The sequence below is a fragment of the Patella vulgata genome, chromosome 7 (genome assembly GCF_932274485.2).
Source record: "Patella vulgata chromosome 7, xgPatVulg1.2, whole genome shotgun sequence".
Taxonomy (NCBI): domain Eukaryota; kingdom Metazoa; phylum Mollusca; class Gastropoda; family Patellidae; genus Patella; species Patella vulgata.
This window is the reverse complement of record NC_065885.2, coordinates 19,583,298-19,603,444: the sequence shown is the minus strand read 5'-3', so window position 1 is coordinate 19,603,444 and position 20,147 is coordinate 19,583,298. Positions and strand designations below refer to the sequence as shown.

Genomic DNA, 20,147 nt, shown 5'->3' with positions numbered 1-20,147 from the left:
ATTTTTATCCGATTTTGTTGAAACTTGAAATGTAAGTTTATAACCCAAAGATCTCGGTTCCTTTCGATATTCACGCATATCGGACTGTAACTTCCTGAATTATGGCCCCTGATTGTACGAAAAATCAAGTTTTTAGCTTGTGGACCCTATAGAGGTCATAATTTTTATCCTATTTAAAAAAACGTATTATTATATCACTTTTACACCCTAAGGACGGCTGAATTCGAATTTTCGTGAAAATCGGCCCAAAATTGACAGACAAAATGGCCGCCGTTCGTTCTCAAATAGCGTAAGAATATGGTATATCAAGGTTGTGGACCCTATAGAGGTCACACTTTTTATTCGATTTTGTTGAAACTTGAAATGTAAGTTTATAACACGAAGATCTCAGTTCCTTTCGATATTTGCGCATATCGAATTGTAATTTCCTGAATTATGGCCCTTGATTGTAGGAAAAATCACTTTCTTGTTAGCTTGTTCTCTATCCATCTCTCGAAAATGTGGGCGTATCCTGCCTGGCAGCCGCTGGTTTAAAAAACTAAACCAATCTAAAAATGTCCGATACTCAAAATTGTGAAACATCATCACTGATGATGGTCTGGTATAGACATTGGCGTAACACCTGTAAGAGGGTTATGCGATTAAATATAAATGGACAGTTGAAACACCCAGGGATTAAGATTGTAGTCAGTTAATGAAACTGTCATTCATCATTGGTGTGTGTTTGTTGAGATTGCTCCTTTGCTTTACTACAGTGTGCACATGCAGTTGCCACTGGAGACAGATCTAGGTTTGAACTTTGGTCATTTCCTCAATTATCTTAAATTTCTTTGATGGCTTGATTCTTTCTTTTCTTTTTTATTCGGCAGACGAACAACTATTTTTTCTGTAAATATGCTGGGCTTTGTATTATGGACTAATATTGGCAAATTTATGTTCAAAAAAAAAAAACTAAAATAATTTTCTTTGTCAATATGCTCCTTTAATGATTTTATTTTATTTTCCTTTAGCTGGTGATTGGCTACAAGGTCCACATGTGTATGCCCTGTATGAGAATTATGGTATGACAACACATCAAATAGACAAATTATTTGTCGCAGGATTTGGTTCCAGTATGATGGTTGGAACAATCGTTGGTTCCTTTGCTGATAGATAGTAAGTTCAAACTGGTATATCACTTTCAAAAATAGTTTACTCATCGAATTCGGGGGGGGGGGGGGCAGATGACCGAATGGTTAGCATGTGCGCGCTGTATCAGAAAGTCTGTCATTGAGTCAACTGGTGTGGTTTCAATTTAACATATTATGGGATTGGTCGGCTAATCACAATGAAATGAAATGAAATAGGGTTTAACGTCCTACTGTTCTGCTCCTATGCTGGGGTAATGAAGGCGGGCATACGCCATACAGTGTGCTATGAGGGAAGTTTTGCTCGGGCAGCGGCACTGTCGCCTACTCTTATATCGAATTCCAACTGCCAAGGGACCTTTTACGTGCATTCTAATGTATACACGGGACCTCAGTTTTTCGTTTCATCCGAAGGACTAGGCAGCTGTCCTTGTCAGGCCCTCCGTCCTGCATCACTGACAAAGGGGAACCACGCCGGAAAATCTGGATGAACTTTCTCGGCCAATGCAGGGATCGAACACACAACCTCCAGGCTAGCGAGCCAGTACTTACCCACTTAGCCACGTGATCTCCCTCGGCTAATCACAAGCAGGACCATGGATTAATTTTATTACAAAGTACATGTAACTGACTCAGTCACATAAACTTTTAAGTGATTAATATATAAAAGTCAGTGCTTCTGAATTTGAGTTCCTGTTCACAAGTTAGACAATAGTATACTTGCACAATAATAATCTTTAAGAGGCATTTAGCAACTGGGTAGAGCAATACACAAAAAACACATACTTATGGAAAAACAGCTACTTATTTATTTGGGCGACGTTTCGAAGAGTATTCTCTCAACGTTATCAAGCTAATACAGTAATACAAGAATAATGAGATCAATATATACAGAAAACTGTAACAACAATTCATGAAACCATACATATAACGTTGAGAGAATACTCTTCGAAACGTCGCCCAAATAAATAAGTAGCTGTTTTTCCATAAGTATGTGTTTTTTGTGTATTGCACAATAATGTACTTCTCTTGTTAAAGCTGTTGGGACATGTAGGTGTTCATAACCTCGGGGGATTGGATTGGTGTAACATGTGAGGTTTCCATCCCAAACTTCCTATGCTCAAGTGAATTAATAGAGAAGTTCCGCAACCAATACGAACTACAAACATGCCTTCATACTTCGTACTTTGTTTTTGACAGATTTCCGTTTCCACCAAAATACAAAGTCTGAACTACGATGTTGTCCTCAGCATCAGTCATGTTTGGTTGTTCACCTGAAACAAGGAATAACACTGTTTAGTTTGTTTAAATAAAAAATATAAAATCAAACCAAATTTTAGTCGTCGAGAAGCTCATTGCAATGTTGATCTCATCACCGACTGTCGATAAAAAAAAAATATTTACAGCCTGAAAATTGACCCAAAATCGGAACAATTGCCGACCACTTTGATCCTGATCAGCCGTCTACTGAACTGTAAAGGACCAAGCTTTCTATAAAACCGCAAAACTACGAATTTCATCCACAAATCCGCGAGAAAATCATGATTTCGGACCTCGTTTTTTAACCAAGAATTTTTCCCTATTTCTTCGTAGAAAATGGACAAACCGATCGCCGATTACATGTATGTCAATAACAACACACAGAGTGATGACGTCAGCACAAAAACACCTTGTGGTTCGGAGTTTATACTGCTTGCGGAACCTCACTAATGAAATAAAGATGTATCATTTGTTAGTCTCACATAAAGTTTTGAATGTACGTTAAACCCTAGTTCAGTTTCACACATACTTAAACATGCATTATGCAAGAGCTAAATCTGCCTATAGCAGGTCTTTCTTTAGGCCTGAAATGTTATCTAAATTATTAATTAGACATTAATTAATTTATCCAAACCATAATCAACTCTTGATGTCATCTCTAGCCTGTGATATTTACTGGATTAGGATCCGATTTGCTGCTCAACTTTGATTAAATCATGAAATGGATAATCGAGACTTATGTTTTTTATTGTACCGACTTTAGTAATGATGAGCGAGGCTAGGCCGAAAATTCAATCGCTAAATTCTCGGTTCAGAGTCGATCTGAACTGCCAGCTCTTTATCTAATCTCCCATAATCTATCTTTAATATAGGATAAGTTAATAATGTATATGAACTCTTTTCATGATCTTCATAGATAAGAATGCCAATAAGCTTAAAGATTTTTTTCAGTAAGAACAATAGATTTATTCCTATAATAGCTTCAATAGTGAGTAATACAATGTACAAAGACCTTGGGAATATACAAAGTTACCATAACTACAACAATAATAAACTATTGTAGGCTTATATATTGTTTATACAGTGATGAAAATAAAATAACACTACAGATATTTTTAAAACCTACACCAGCAGCTTTTACTCATAAATTATTTTATATTTACGAATGATGTAAAATATGCAGATAATATGTTCATTGTTAGTTTAATGACTAAGTTAGTTTCAAGATCTTCGTGTATGGCAGTATTGTAGAAATGATTCCACTACTGATCGATGTCTTACGTCGTTTACTCAAGCCACAGTAGTGTGCATGTTTATGATCATTAGATTAAAAAAAAGTTACAGGCCTGTAACTTCCTATTGATTTGGCCCCAAAAGGTACTACATGTACATATAACTTAGCATACAGTACCTTACCGCATAATTTTATGCAACGCAAGATTTTACATGGGTAAAAATGTTGCTTCTAAAATGTGAAATGCGTTACCACAGAGAGAAAAACTATTAGGTGATGAATGGTATTTTTAGAGCTGGGCGATATTTTCGATATAAAACCGCCACAGAAATAAAAAACGTCAAAAATACTCTCTTCAGAAAAATATCGAAAAACCGAAAATACGGCAGTTTTTATTTCTCTGCATGATATTTAACATAAATATTGAAAAAATGTTTTCCTTTTATGTTATTTACGATATTTTATTGCTTAATGATGAATAAATACTGTTATAAACTCCCGTGTATTCATTCCATGAAGTTTGCAAATGCCGATAAGGAGCTTTGCTGCTTTGTTTATGTCACATGACATCTCTCACACTTTTCCAGCCGTTGTAATTATCCCTGTTTCTGTCCAATTTCTATGTATCTTGACGAATTGTTAATACCGATACTTTGATTTTCCAAAGGAATTGATGTTTTGATTGAAACAAATTTTAATAAAGCAGAAATATAAATAATGCCAATTATATATTGAGAGTTCCGAAAAAACACAAACTTTTTTTTATGTTTTTATGTGCCTCCTTCATATGTAAATATTTTGAATTTAAATAAAATATTATAATTAATATTTTGAAAATTAAAATTGTTATAAACAACAACAACATTTTTAGCAAGTCTTCGTGACTATATAGATCGGATCGAAACTTCATGGATTATGACCCCTGTTTGTACGAAAAATCACGTTTTTAGCTTGTGGACCCTATAGAGGTCACAATTTTTATCCGATTTTGTTGAAACTTGAAATGTAAGTTAATAACCCAAAGATCTCGGTTCCTTTCGATATTCGCGCATATCGAACAGTAACTTCCTGAATTATGGCCCCTGATTGTACGAAAAATCACGATTTTTAGCTTGTGGACCCTATAGAAGTCATAATTTTTATCTGATTTAAAAAAACGTTCTATTATATCACCGTTACACCCAAAGGATGACTGAGTTCGAATTTCGTGAAAATCGGCCCAAAATTGACAGACAAAATGGCCGCCATTCGTTCCCAAATAGCGTAAGAATATGGTATGTCAAGGTTGTGGACCCTATAGGGGTCACAATTTTTATCCGATTTTGTCGAAACTTGAAATGTAAGTTTATAACCCAAAGATCTCGGTTCCTTTCGATAATCATGCATATCGGACCGTAACTTTCTGACTTATGACCCCTGATTGTACGAAAAATCACGTTTTTAGCTTGTGGACCCTATAGAAGTCATAATTTTTACCTGATTTAAAAAAATGTATTATTATATCACCGTTACACCCTAGGGACGACTGAATTCGAATTTCGTGAAAATCGGCCCAAAATTGACAGACAAAATGGCCGCCGTTCCTTCTCAAATAGCGTAAGAAAATGATACATGTATATCAAGGTTGTGGACCCTATAGAGGTCACAATTTTTATCCGATTTTGTTGAAACTTGAAATGTAAGTCTATAACCCAAAGATCTAGGTTCCTTTCGATATTCGCGCATATCGGACCGTAAATTCCTGAATTATAGCCCCTGATAGTACGAAAAATCGCGTTTTTAGCTTGAGGACCCTATAGAGGACATAATTTTTATCCGATTTAAAAAAACGTATTATAATATCATCGTTACACCCTAAGGACGACTGAGTTTGAATTTCATGAAAATAGGCCTAAAATTGACAGACAAAATGGCCGCTGTTCATTCTCAAATAGCGTAAAAATATGGTATATCAAGGTTGTGGGCCCTATAGAGGTCACAATTTTTATCTGATTTTGTTGAAACTTGAAATATAAGTTTATAACCCAAAGATCTCGGTTCCTTTCAATATTTGCCCATATCGGACCGTAACTTCCTGAATTATGGCCCCTGATTGTACGAAAAATCAAGTTTTTAGCTTGTGGACCCATTAGAGGTCATAATTTTTATCCGATTTAAAAAAACGTATTATTATATTACCGTTCCACCCTAAGGACAGTTGAGTTTGAATTTTGTGAAAATCGCCCCAAAATTGACAGACAAAATGGCCGCCGTTCGTTCTCAAATAGTGTAAAAATATGGTATATCAAGGTTGTGGACCCTATAGAGGTCACAATTTTTATCCGATTTTGTTGAAACTTGAAATGTAAGTTTATAACACAAAGATCTCAGTTCCTTTCGATATATGCGCATATCGAATTGTAATTTCCTGAATTATGGCCCTTGATTGTAGGAAAAATCACTTTCTTGTTAGCTTGTTCTCTATCCATCTCTCGAAAATGTGGGCGTATCCTGCCTGGCAGCCGCTGGTTTTATTATTATTTTGTCATTTGTGAATCAATCATTACTAATTACTTCTGCATCGTCTTGTAGTTATATACGTTTTTCTTTGTTCATTAAAAATGGTGCCCGAAACCATAGCGTACACGACTCGTGTACTGATTATAAAATGTTCATTGAGAATTAAATATTTGATATTAGGGTCCCATATTTTCATGGCGTGATATCAATATTGAAATGGACCAATATTAAATTCTAATTCGTGTTTTTAATATCAAATATTATGGCAAATATGGAGTTAGAGGTTCAGCTCTTTTCATTAATAAAACGGTGTAGATTAGAAAGAAGCCTATCAAAATATTTTACCAACTCTTTTACCCAATAAAGGCTTGTGTACATGTATATCGTCTGAAAAGGGGACATGGTGGCTAAGTGGGTAAGACGCTGGCTCACTAGCCTAGTGGTCGGGGGTTCGACCCCTGCATTGGCTGAGAAAGTTCATCCAGATTTTCCGGCGTGGTTCCCCCTTGTCAGTGATGCAGGATGGAGGGCCTGACAAGGACAGCTGTCTAGTCGTTTGAATGGGACGTAAAACCGAGGGCCCGTGTACACATTGGCGTGCACGTAAAAGATCCCTTGTCTGTTAAAATTCGATATAAGAGTAGGCCGTAGTGCTGCTGTCCGGGCAAAATTTCCTTCATAGCACACTGTATGGCCTATGCCCATCTTCATTAGCCCAGTTCGGAGCAGAACAGTAGGATGTTAAACCCCATTTCAATTCATTTCATTTCATTGTCTGAAAAATATGCTATAGATACTGAATGAAGTTGAACTAATTTTTAACTAATATTTCTTTTTAGAGATTCAACTTTCATTGTGGATTTCAAGGGAAGCCAAATCTCTAAATTCATGATCAACAGCTTCAAAAAACCTCATTTAGTGCTTAAATGCCTTAATGACAAGAATAAGTTTGGTTGAAATGACAGGGTAGTGAATTTCATAATTAAAGGGCCGAGTATGAAATTGAATAGTGGCCTGATTCAATATTGACATGTGTGACGATCAGCAGTTTTATTTATAGGATAATTTAACTGTAATATTTGCTTGTTTTCAGTGGAAGGAAGACAAACTGTGTTTTATATGGTGTCCTCTATGGTCTCGCTTGTGTAACTAAGGTATAGATTTCTCAAATTTGTACTTTATTGTACCATTATTTTATATGGTTTCAATTGTTGTTATATATGTGATGAGGGTTAGTGTCACTATCGATTGTCTAAATTGCTTTCTCCAGATTCTCCTGTTTCCCCCCATATTCCTGAAGCAATGGCCATAGAAATGAGGTGTTCGTAGATACAAGACCGTCTTAAATCTATCGATGCTGATGTTGACAGCCCTTTTTTTGGGGGAGACGATATGATAATTGCAGGGTATAACATGTCTTGACTGTTTTTCTGTGTTGACTCTTTTCTGGTGTGACCAACCTTTTAATATTTAGTATATAGAGATAAATGGTGTACTTGTATATAGTATGTTTGTCTTTTAATATTTAATACAGAGAGTCATTGTGTACTTGTATACAAATTAAGTATTATAGATATTTAAGTAAGAAGTAAAAGACTGGTTGTGTATAAAATTATTGAACCATACCATGATTAATGGAAACAGCTGTTTCCGGTTAAATCAATACCAACATCTCTGAATAAACCGAAAATGCTTTTCAATTAGAGCTGTTCAAAAGACATCATGTTAAAAAAAGAAACTTTTTAATCAATTCTACCTAAGCTTATATATAATTATAATACAAGTTTTGAAATTAGCCTTAGTCTAAGACGAATTGAAGTCCCTAAGTTTCAGTCTCTTCCAGACTAATACATGTGATACATCAAAATTTGTTTCTATCAATTCCATGTGATACATCAAAATTTGTTTCTATCAATTCCATGTGATACATCAAAATTTGTTTCTATCAATTCCATTCGCTAAATAAAAAATCTAAAACAAATAGAACATTGGTATTTTTTGAGTCTTTTTAAAATTTTGCTTATTAAAGCTGAAATATGGTACTTTCATGATATACAATTCAAGGGTTAGATCTGGTTTCTATTCACAGCGGGACAAAGGGAAATGCGGTTTAACGTTCACTTGACATAAACTATTTCATTTTGGGACTAACATATTGTTCAGTTTTGTTTCAATAATTTACTGTGCGCAAGGTTTTTAACAGAGGGAGGAAAACCTGAGGACCCAGAGAGAACCCACTTTGTTGGACAGACGAAAATATTCCTTGTCACATACAAGTTCAAACTAGACACCTTGCCACTTGACTCAATGACAGATCTTAGGATCTAAAGCACACACATTTGACCACCCCACCACAAGTTAATTTTGGATAGAACAAAAGGATATCAGGTATCATGTAACATTTATTATTCAATAAATAATAATTTGTTATAATAATGAATTTATATACATGTAACCGTAAGTTGAGTGATATAAGTTTAATTTATTCACATATTTGGTATTATTCAGATATTGATTTTCGGGGGGATTTTTGGTGTATTTTTCAGCATTTTAATAATTTTTGGATATTGATGTTGGGTCGATTATTGGGTGGTACAGCAACATCAATATTATACAGTGCTTTTGAATCATGGTTGATTTTTGAACATAATAAGGTATTTTTTCTATTTATGCAGTTATTGTATGAAAATATCTGTGTTATTGTATTTAGCGTATAAAACAGTTATCACCCCAGAGAAAAAGGTCACCCCCATTTCTTTTGAAGAAAATTACTGAATGGAAATAATATTTATGAAAAAAATATGACACAGTATTTATAAATGACAAATGAGAAAAGGTTTCACCCATTTCTTTTGAAGAAAATTACTGAATGGAAATAATATTTTTAAAAAAGAAATGACACAGTATTTAAAAATGACAAATTTTAAATTTCATAAAGAATAAATCCCAAATATTGTTTTAGTGAATAGAGCTTGACGTGAAAGACCCTCCTTGTAAACATTTATGTAATATTTTCTTTTTATAAGTATGTAGAAATTATCAATATTATTGATAAGTTATCAGCTTACATACCAAATATGTAAATTTTCATTGATTGCATGACACTAGTAAATAATATTGTAGTCATTTCAGCCATATATAGTTTATTTTTATATAATAATAATGAAAAAATATCTCTACAAATTTTTTTAACACATCTTGATTCATTTTTCTTTGCCAGATATAATAAAATAATATATTGACAGTATATTGGTAATCATGTTCGCAATCATATTCTGTAATTTGTAACTGTTATAAATGAAAATTTTATTAGTAATTCCATATTGTTTATTTTTTGTAGAGGAATTTTGAACCGGAACTGTTGAGTAATATTTTTAGTAATGCTGTTTTGGGGAATTCCCTTGTTGCTATTATTGCTGGTCTTGTTGCTCAATACTTTGCTGATATGTTTGGATTTGTGTAAGTCAGATATTTTCTTTAATTTTCATCAGGGCAGAAAAGAATGCAAATAGAATGTGAATAATGAGCCAGATTGTAAAGTTTTTTTCGGGTTTAAATTCAATCTCTCTGGATGTCTTCAAATATCAAGGCATAAATAAAACATTTTCTTATCCCTCTGTTCATACATTGGTCTGCCATACACCATTGCTTCTTGATGTTCTATCAAATTAAGAGTAAGAGTTATCTTTCCATCCACTTTCAAAGCTTCTCATAGTGGTTGTTCCAAACATGCTCAGTGGCGGCGCCAGCCGTCGATGATTGGAGGGGCAAAGTCCAAGGTTAAGGGGGCAAAGGAACGAGCTTCAATTAGGGATAGGGGGCCTCCCCCAGAAAATTTTGAAAAACAGGTTGCCGGAAAGCAGTATTTTAGGCACTGATCGATGAGGTAAAGTGTCAAACGAACAGACTTGCGAATCACGACGATGCCCACTCACGAGCGTCAAAGTAGGGAGTCCTCCCCCAGAAAATTTTGAAAAATAGACTGCCGGAAATGCTGTCTTACAGTATTCTGTCAGGCACCGATTGTTGAGATAAATAGATCTGCCCAGATACCGTTCGTCGCCTGATCACTAGTTTATCTGACTAGAGAACAAAATGTCAAGCAAACTGACTTTCGAACCTCAACGAATTCCCCTGTGAGCGCCAAAGTAGCGAGTCCATTGGGGACCTCGCCAAGAAAATTTTGAAAAATAGACTGTCGGAAATGCTCTACAACATGCAAGTTTATGACTGAGTGGGAATGTGGGATTTATTCACCGTAAAAGGTATTGATTACCAAAACGTATCACAAATACTTTTTTTTATTTTCTAAAATTATTGGGGGGGCAAACATATTAATGAAGGGGCAAATGCCCCCCCCCCCCCCGACCCCCCTCCCTCCCCCGCCCTGGCGCCGCCACTTAACATTCTCTGTAAGATTGGTTGACTATGATATTAGAGCAAGTACAGAAAAGACTAATAACTGCTGGTACGTGTATTTTTGCATGCCGGAGGGGGGTAGAGGGAGTATATTTTTCACTGTCATTGTGAAGTTCTTTAGTCACTCACTTTTTCATTTTGGATTTTCTAGAAAAAGTCCCCAAGTCACTAAAACTATAATATATGGCTGTTGTTTTTTTTATCTACAGGGCTCCGTTCGACCTATCGATGGGTGTTTTAACTGTGATGATTGTTATAACTATATTCACATGGCCTGAAAATTATGGAAACCAATCATCAGATTTGTCGAGTTCATTTAAAAAAGCCATCACATCAATCCGAACAGGTGAGCAGATGATTTATATTGGACTGTCGACTCTGATGATGGATGATTTAACGTAAAAATTAATAATCGAGACATTGTTTATTATCGTACCAATGATGGCGATATTAAATGCAAAAGAAATATCGGCGACTATGAGTCTATCATCGTTGATAATAATAATACTCCCTGTCACAGTATATCGATAGTTATACGTCTCTGCGTAATCCTCTCTTCACCATATGAATAACCTAATGACCCTGTACATGCTTGCAGACAATTGTGAAGCTATCCCGTTTTATTTTGGGAAAGGTCCGACAGATATTTTATTTAAGAGTTCTAATACAGATTTTTATAATAACATTTGTGTATAAAATGTGTTCAGTTTGTTTTAATGCAGTGTTGATTTCAATAAATTTACGAAACTGATTAAATATTGTTTTCATCAGAGTGGTAAAATTATGAGTAGGAGTAGTCATACCAGTACTATTGTACCAGTATATTTTGAAGCTAGTAGAAACATTGGCTTAAAGAATTAAGCGTTGTACATTAAGCCCCCTGCACAAACACATAATGAAAATAAAATAGACCATATGAGTGGATCTTAAATCCCCCTCTCTCTCTCTGCCTAGGGGGGTTGGATGGCCGAAAGGTTAGCACTGTATCATACGGTCTGTTATTGAGTCAACTGGCGGGGGTTTCGATTCCTCGGTTGTACGTGACAAGGAGTAGGGTCGCCTGTCCAACCTCGTGGGTTTTCTCCCGGTCCTCTGGTTTCCTCCAACTGCTAAAGACCCCTAAAGTGAAGCGGATGATTGAAATCAAATTGAACCATGTGTTAGTCCCGAAATGACCTAGTTTGTGTCGAGTGGACTCTCTCTCTCTCTCTCTCTCTCTCACCCTCTCATGTTATCTATTTATCAATGATTTTTTTGTATATTTCAGATCCTAAAGTATTATGCCTCGGTTTGATTCAATCATTATTTGAAGGATCTATGTATATATTTGTATTAGAATGGACGCCAGCTTTGACCCCTCACACACTACCAGTTGCTAAAAACCCGGTCATACTGAGAAATCTTCTAGAAGATAAAATGACAGAAGATGGACATCGTGGATCCATACCACATGGTCATATCTTTGCAGCATTTATGGTAAAACAATCTTGTAAATAACACCTGATAGATATGCCGTAGCGTCGCTGTCTGGCCAAATTATCCCTCATAGCGTATATTGGGCGAGCTCATCTTTTGTTAGCCCAGTCAGTACAGAAAAGTAGGACGTTAAACCGTCTTTCGTTAGCCCAGTCAGTGCAGAAAAGTAGGACATTAAACTAAACCCCATTTCATTTCTCAATAGAAAGTCTTATAAAAAAAGCATATTGGTCCAAACTATTTAAACTTTCCATTACTTTCTTTCGATTTCATGCTTTCGTCTTATTTTTCTTGATGATCATTATTGCCCTTGGTGGTTTTTATCCCTAATTAATTTAATTTGAACAGTGTTATTGTTCTACTTATTCCGGGCATGTAAAAGGTTTAAATGTTTATAATTTCTTTTATTTGTTATATATACAGGTAGCTATTATGATTGGTTCATCTATATTTAAATTATTAACAAAATATACGTCAGTTGAATCTTTTATGAGGTTAGTATTGAATATGTTTTAATTTAAGATTAAAAAAAAATAGATTTCCCCAAAGAGATGTTGAAAGGGGTAATAAGCAAGATTTAGAGGAAGGATTGGCCATTCTTGCTGTAATTGAATGTATATTGAAAATTTCAGTTAAATTACTTTATACAAATTTATATATATATGTTTAACAGTTAGTATGCTTAAGCACTAAATTGATAACATGTTGTTACATGAAAAAACATTCTTTGTAAAAGACACTTGAACCAAACCTACAATTTCACTGTTTGTATTTTTGTAATTTATTTATATTTTAGAATAGTTTTATTAACGTCCGCATTAGCTTTATTGACACCTATATTTTTTGCTGGGGTAAGTTTTTTTTTTCACACATTAAAGATGTATTCCTTTTAGGTTAACTGGGTTATCTATTGCATTTACAATGATTATTTTTTTTTTACCAAAATTATGTATGATATTTGTAATAAACACAATGGACACAGCTGGTTGATAACAGGTGGGAAAACTATATTAAAGTTACCTGATATCTTAGTATTCATATGTACTTTTGAAATGCAGTGTTTTTTAATGGTTAATAAATAAATGTATGTGTAAGCAAACATGACTTACTGTCTAAAATTTATACACAAGGCCAGCAGCATAATTGGTGGGGACAAATTGAATACAAAACTTGAAATTGTTGATTAATGATACAGAAAATTGGAATAAAAACGATATTTTAGCCCCAAAATGATCATTGAATGTTAAATCCTGTTGCTCTAACTTACAAATAGATAGAAATGGGTAAGATGCTGGCTCGCTAGTCTGGAGGTTGTGTGTTCGATCCCTGCGTTGGCCGAGAAAGTTCATCGGGATTTTCCAAAATGGTTTTCCCTTATCAGTGGTGCAGGACAGAGGGCCTGACAATGACAACTGTCTAGTTGTTCGGATAGGATGAAAAACCGAGGTCCCATGTATAGATTCGCTTGCATGTAAAAGATCCTTTGGCAGTTGGAATTTGATATAAGAGTAGGCCATGGTGCCGCTGCCCGGGCAAAATTTCCCTCATAGCACACTGTATGGCATATGCTCGTCTTCGTTAGCCCAGTCGAAGCAGAACAGTAGGGCGTTAAACACCATTTCATTTCATTTCATTTCATTCCGTTCCATTTCATTTCATTCCGTTCCATTTCATTTTATTTTATTTTTTACAGAATCAAACAGTAGTATTTATAGGTTTTCTAGTATTTGAAGCATGTGTCGGTATATTCTGGCCATCTCTTGGTACAATGAGAGGAAAATACGTCCCAGAAGAAAGTAAGTTATTTTACATGTTGAAAGTTGAACTTTTAGAAACTTTTCATTCAAAATGACTAAAATGTTCTATAACAATATGTAACTTAAACAAATTTATTTGTTGTTTTACAGTATGTATATTGCAGTTTGTTGAATTATTTATTCTACTGTATTTTATTTTGTTTTATAGCAAGGGCAACTATTATGAACTTCTTTAGAATTCCATTAAATCTTATAGTTATTATCATATTACTACAGGTAACATTGGTTTATTTTTTTTTTATGTATAATTGTTATTAATTTTCTTTGCTGTGGCTTTTCCATTTAAAATAATTAGCTTTAAATTGACATTAATTAAACAAAGGAAAAATGAGGGGGGTGCCCAAGTTCAGATTTTGTCATTGATACCATATGGTTGGAAAGTTATCAATCTAATGATCCAATGAAGTTCTATGGTGTGTCTATTGGTTGTAGAATTTTGGAGGTCAGGATTGGTACCCAATTTTTTAATTTTTGGGTTTTGATGAAACGTTGAACTTAAACATTTTCCTTCATAATTCTGTTCAGATTCCACGCATTTTACCACAACTGAATTACTTTCAGATTATAATTCTGGTGTGCTAGGATTTGGTTTTGATGAAACGTTGAACTTAAACATTTTCCTTCATAATTCTGTTCAGATTCCACGCATTTTACCACAACTGAATTACTTTCAGATTATAATTCTGGTGTGCTAGGATTAATTAATTTGAGTATATCTTATTGGTGTTACCCATCAATATGTTTTCAATATTATATTTCAGGATTTAAGTATGTCTGTGATATTTAGATGTTGTGCAGTATTTTTATTGATAGCTGCTATGTGTCAACAGTGGTTATACAGGTTGGTTAATAACTTCCTTTCAAATTGTATGTCTTGTAACACTATCTTTGTGTATTTAACTTTAGTCTGTATATTGCATGGACTCAAGCGTCTACATCCACTAAAGCCTTTAAATTTGCTTTTGTTTACTACACAGCAATATAATGAGTTAAATAGCTGCCTTAGCACAGTGGGCCATATTTCTTTGCTCCGGTTTCCTCCCACTGCTAAAGACCCTACGCGCAAGGGAATTATCGAAATAAAGTTGAACCATGTGTTAGTCCCAAAATGATCTAGTTTGTGTCAAGTGGATATTAAACCCCATCTCTCTCTCTCTCTCTCTCTCTCTCTCTCATATTTCTTTGTGGGGGGTTGGATGGCTGAATGGTTAGCGTACGCGCGCTGTATCATAAAGTCTGTCATTGAGACGACTGGCGTGGTTTCGAATCCCTGGTTGTACGTGGCAAGGAGTAGGGTCGCCTGTCCAACCTCGTGGGTTTTCTCCGGGTCCTCCGGTTTCCTCCCACCGCTAAAGACCCCTACGCGCAAGCGAATTATGTAAATAAAATTAAACCATATGTTAGTCCCGAAATGACCTAGTTTGTGTCAAGTGGACGTTAAACCCCATTTCTCTCTCTCTCTCTCTCATATTTCTTTGTCGCACATTGATGAATTTAGGCTATACATGTACTTTGGCAATATATCACTATCAGTACTAAAACAGATATGATCCATATCGACTCCAATAGCTCATTTGATTTACTTCAATTTTTGGGGTTTCAAAATGTAATCATTGTGTATGGGACAAAGAAGCCCACAATAATGGAAATAAAAAATGATATGGAACATTTCTATTGGCAATCCTAAGACTAGCTCCGACCTGACTTCATTTTGCCTGTCATTATTTACGGACTGTGAACCATCTTGTTTGGCATTATTATCACTCAGTGGAAAATATTCGCCCCAAACTTCATGATAGTTTTTATTCACAGTGTTTACATCACATCAATATTACAAGATGGTTACAAATGATGGCTTTTATTGATTTTGCATATTTGAATTGATTCTGTTTTATCTTCTTCATTTTTATGGCAAACCAGCAGTTTTTGAAATAGAAATTCAGCCAAGGTTTATCCCGATATACTAGAAACCTAGGATATTTTTGAAATTTCAATATTTTGTTGATACAAGGGGTAATATAAAAATTGAGAGTAGACGATATTTGTGTGTGTGTGTGTGTTTGGGGGGAGGGGGGGGGGGTATCTTTATAGTTAGGCAAACACAGGAATTATTTGTTGTTACTGGAGAATATGACTTAAAAGCTACTATGCTCAAAAATCACCCCAAACTTTTTATTATTTAAAGGATCCCCTTTGATTTAACGAAAAATATATTGTTGATTTGGGATGGTGTTATGTGTTGTTTTGATTATGGTAATAGGACAAGCCCAATTTGATTACATCCCACTATTGACTTAATCGGAAAATCTGATCTCAGAAAGATTATCACCTTGCAAGACAAATTAACAAAGGCAATCAAATCAATAATTTATTTTCATCAAAATCATATAAACATTTTGCTATTTTAAAGGAAAATAAATGAGTATCTCTTAAAAGCCATATCCAACCTGAAAGCAATGTTCTAAAACATAATTATGTTGTGAAATTAATAGAATTTAATTTCTTGAATGCTCAATGTTATAGAATCTTGTATTTGGATTGTACCTGTGTATTTTGAGTAAGACTCTATCATTGTTTAGAGCATAGTGGCTTTAATTATAAAATTTACCCAACATTTTAAGCAACCTAATCAGGGAATATTTTAACTGGATTCACATCACAATTTGTGACATTAAGCAACCTAATCAGGGAATATTTTATCTGGATTCACATCACAATTTGTGACATTAGGCAACCTTATCAGGGAATATTTTAACTGGATTCACATCACAATTTGTGACATTAAATGTTTCAAATATTAATCAAATTCAAGACTGATCAGCATAAATTTAGTCAAATCCTGTTTCAGAGCAAACCAATTGATTTAAGTCCAAATATTTGCAGAAAATGCTGCACATTGTAGCAGATTTCACATGTTGCACACTCCAAACATCTAACTACTTACACAAACTTGCATACCCATAACAAAAACTACTATCAGTACCCTTTCTGACTGTTCTACATCTGCAGTAGTCTTGACTAACATTATTAAACAAATATACATCACTTGTTGATTGTGACTACATGTAGTTACAAAATGGCAGAGAAAGAAATTATCAATACTTGATACTAGTGTTTCAAAAAGCAATGCATAGAGTATGAAGTAAATGAGAATTTTCCAGTTTTGTTCAAATAATTAGTGTATATTATTATTGTACTTGTAAATTATTTCGATTTATAATCGATAGAATTTTATCATGTGCTAAAGAGAACAGTTGTTTCTTTATTTTGTTGAATTTACTGTTTAATGCAAAATAAAACATTAGGATATTATTAAACCTTACTCACATTAGTATAGACAGCATACATAATAGCAAATAACACCAGCTGTGAAGCACAAATATATTAAACACTGAAAACTGCTAATCACTTGATATAATCTTTTAGAATTTGTACAGGATTCTGCTTATCAGTTGTCTGAAGTTGAAATATTCCCTGAACCTAATATGAAGCTTTCATTTTCATTGAATAACAGATATAAACCTTGGGTATGATCCAACATCTGTATGTGGTAAACAGTAGGTTTCCCTTCCTAATCTTGTGGCTTTCCTCCTGGTTCTATTCTTCCCCTGCTGGACAGCCTTACGTTGTGTTGGGCTCACATTTCATGTTAGTCCTGCATGACCCATTTGTATTGATTTAACATTTCAGGTTAGTCCTGCCGGCCCTAATTGCTTTGGATTGAATTTCATTCTGACCCTGCTTGACATAGATGTATTCTGTGGACTCTGAATTCCTTTTCCCTCTTATTTCTCAATTGAAGTTGACATTTTTTTTGGGGGGGGGGGGGAAATGAAAGTTTCGAGATATCAAACATTGAATTGTGGTATAATATTATTTTTACAGAAAAGAGACTTTTGGTTTACCTAGTAAAAAATATCGGGAAACCCTGGTAAATTTTTATTTCATTTGATAGTCATCCTTTTCAGGGCTCTTTTTTCGGTTATATTTTGCCAGTCGGACACATACACAGTACAATTGACCAGCTGATAAATTCACTCATCAGTTAATTTATCTTTTTTTACATTAATTTGGGTTGATTATTTTTTTTATAAAACACTTATAAAGACACCAAAAATTCACTAATATTGACTGTCTGGCAAAATTTTGAAGGAGAGTCCTGGTCCTTATCAGCTGAATTTTCTGTGTATAATGGAAACACTTTTATTATTGTCATGACGATGTGAATGATTGAACAGAAATATTAGAAAAGTTAATGGTAATGAAGTGTTAACATAATTTAAGATATAAACTGGACTTTAGGTATTCAGTTACTTTTCAAAAAATAAGTGTCATGCCATTGTTTTATTTATGTCCTGTTTATGAGAATCATACACAATGTCATGAAAATAGTAAATAGTTTTATATGACAGAAAGTTTAGTCTAGTCTTAAGCTGGGTGCCCATTGATTCAAATAAACAATAAACAGAAGAAGAAAATTTGTGTAGCCTCTGTGTTTTGTACCACTGTGTGTAGTGTACCACTTTGTTGCGATAAAAAAACAGCTAAACAATAAAGGCTTAAAAAAAACAAAAAAACTAAAGATGCATTAGGTAAGAGCTAATCTGCCTATTTCTATTATACTATTCTTCAAACAGTCATAACTTCACTCAGAATAAAGTAATTTGACTAAATTTTTCACTATATTCAATTTTTGCTAATAATATTTAAACTTTAATAGCAAGCCCAGCTCTTTATCTAAATCTTACATAATGCATCTTTATTATATAATCATTTATTGTTTACCTATACAAGAGACTGTATTGGAATGATTGAGGAAAGGCAGTATAATGACATTCAAAATGGAGACTCCCATTAAGTCTGTGGGCCTATAGGTACCATTTTTATGCGCCCACATTTTCATGTGGAAGTATATTGTTGTCGCCCCTGTCCGTCTGTCCACAATTTCTTTGTGGAAACTCTACAGGTCACAATTTTGATTGGATTGTGCCGAAACATAAAATATAGGTCTATCTCCCAAAGATCTTGGTTCCTTTCGATATTGGCATATATCAGACCATAACTTAATGGATTATTCCTGATTGTACAAAAAATCACGTTTTTAGCTTATGGACAATCTAGAGGTGACAATTTTCCTCTGATCTTTGGGTTATAAACATGCATTTCATGAAATGCATGTTTATAATCCAAAGATCTTGGTTCCTTTCGATATTTGCGCATATTGGATGAATTTCCTGAATTATGACCCCTGATTATACGTAAAAATTTTGTTTTTAGCTTGTGGTCCCTCTAGAGGTCACAATTATGATACGATTTAAAAAAACGTTTGTATATATCACTGTTACACAGTAATGATGCTTGAGTTTGAATTTCATGAAAATCGGAAAAAAACTGCCGGACAAAATGGCTACCCCTCATACTCAAATAGTGTAAAAATATGGTATATCAAGGTTGTGGACCCTCCAGAAGTCACAATTTTGATCCGATTTTGATGAAACCTTGAAATACATGTTTATAACACAAAGATCTTGGTTCCTTTCCAAATTTGCGCATATTGGATCATATCTTCCTGAATTATGACCCTTGATTGTACAGAAAATCACGTTTTTAGCTTGTGGTCACTCTAGAAGTAACAATTTTTATCCGATTTAAAAAAATTGTTTGAATATATCACTGTTACACTCTAATGATGGCTGAGTTCTTGGTTCCTTTTGATATTCGCGCATATCAGATCGTAACTTCCTGAATTATGGCCCTTGATCGTACGAAAAATTGCGTTTTTAGTTTGTGTTCCCTCTAGAGGTCACATTTTTTATCCGATTGAAAGAAAAACATCATTTGAATATTTGACTGTTACACCCTTGTGACTTCTGAGTTTGAATTTCGTGAAAATCAGACCAAAATTGCTTGACAAAATGGCCGCCCCTCGTACACAAATATTGTAAATATATGGTATATCAAGGTTGTGGACCTGCTAGGGGCTATAATTTTGATCCTATTTTGATGAAACTTGAAATACATACTTATAACCCAAAGATCTAGGTTCCTTTTGATATTCCCGCATATCAGATCGTAACTTCCCGAATTATGGCGCTTGATTGTACAAAAAATTGCGTTTTTAGCTTGTGTTCCCTCTAGAGGTCACATTTTTTATCCGATTGAAAAAAAACATCATTTGAATATTTGATCATTACACCCTTGTGACTTCTGAGTTTGAATTTCGTGAAAATCAGACCAAAACGGCCAGACAAAATGGTTGCCCCTCGTACTCAAATAGTATAAATATATGGTATATCAAGGTTGTGGACCCTCTAG

General features: G+C 34.4%; 1 protein-coding gene across 2 annotated transcripts in view; it reads left to right on the top strand.

Annotated features, from left to right (window-relative positions):
* The window catches only part of LOC126826928 (molybdate-anion transporter), a 29,845-nt gene that overhangs the window by 3,921 nt on the left and 5,777 nt on the right, over nucleotides 1-20,147 (top strand). The window contains exons 2-13 of one of the 2 annotated variants that reach the window (XM_050556083.2): nucleotides 1,011-1,155; nucleotides 7,214-7,274; nucleotides 8,667-8,774; nucleotides 9,461-9,579; nucleotides 10,749-10,885; nucleotides 11,807-12,015; nucleotides 12,439-12,509; nucleotides 12,812-12,866; nucleotides 13,709-13,811; nucleotides 13,981-14,048; nucleotides 14,594-14,673; nucleotides 17,718-17,763. In XM_050556083.2, the coding sequence (XP_050412040.2) occupies nucleotides 1,011-1,155; nucleotides 7,214-7,274; nucleotides 8,667-8,774; nucleotides 9,461-9,579; nucleotides 10,749-10,885; nucleotides 11,807-12,015; nucleotides 12,439-12,509; nucleotides 12,812-12,866; nucleotides 13,709-13,811; nucleotides 13,981-14,048; nucleotides 14,594-14,673; nucleotides 17,718-17,763 (1,202 nt within the window). The remainder of the gene's footprint in view (nucleotides 1-1,010; nucleotides 1,156-7,213; nucleotides 7,275-8,666; nucleotides 8,775-9,460; nucleotides 9,580-10,748; nucleotides 10,886-11,806; nucleotides 12,016-12,438; nucleotides 12,510-12,811; nucleotides 12,867-13,708; nucleotides 13,812-13,980; nucleotides 14,049-14,593; nucleotides 14,674-17,717; nucleotides 17,764-20,147) is intronic. The other variant, XM_050556082.2, reaches the window with a different exon arrangement.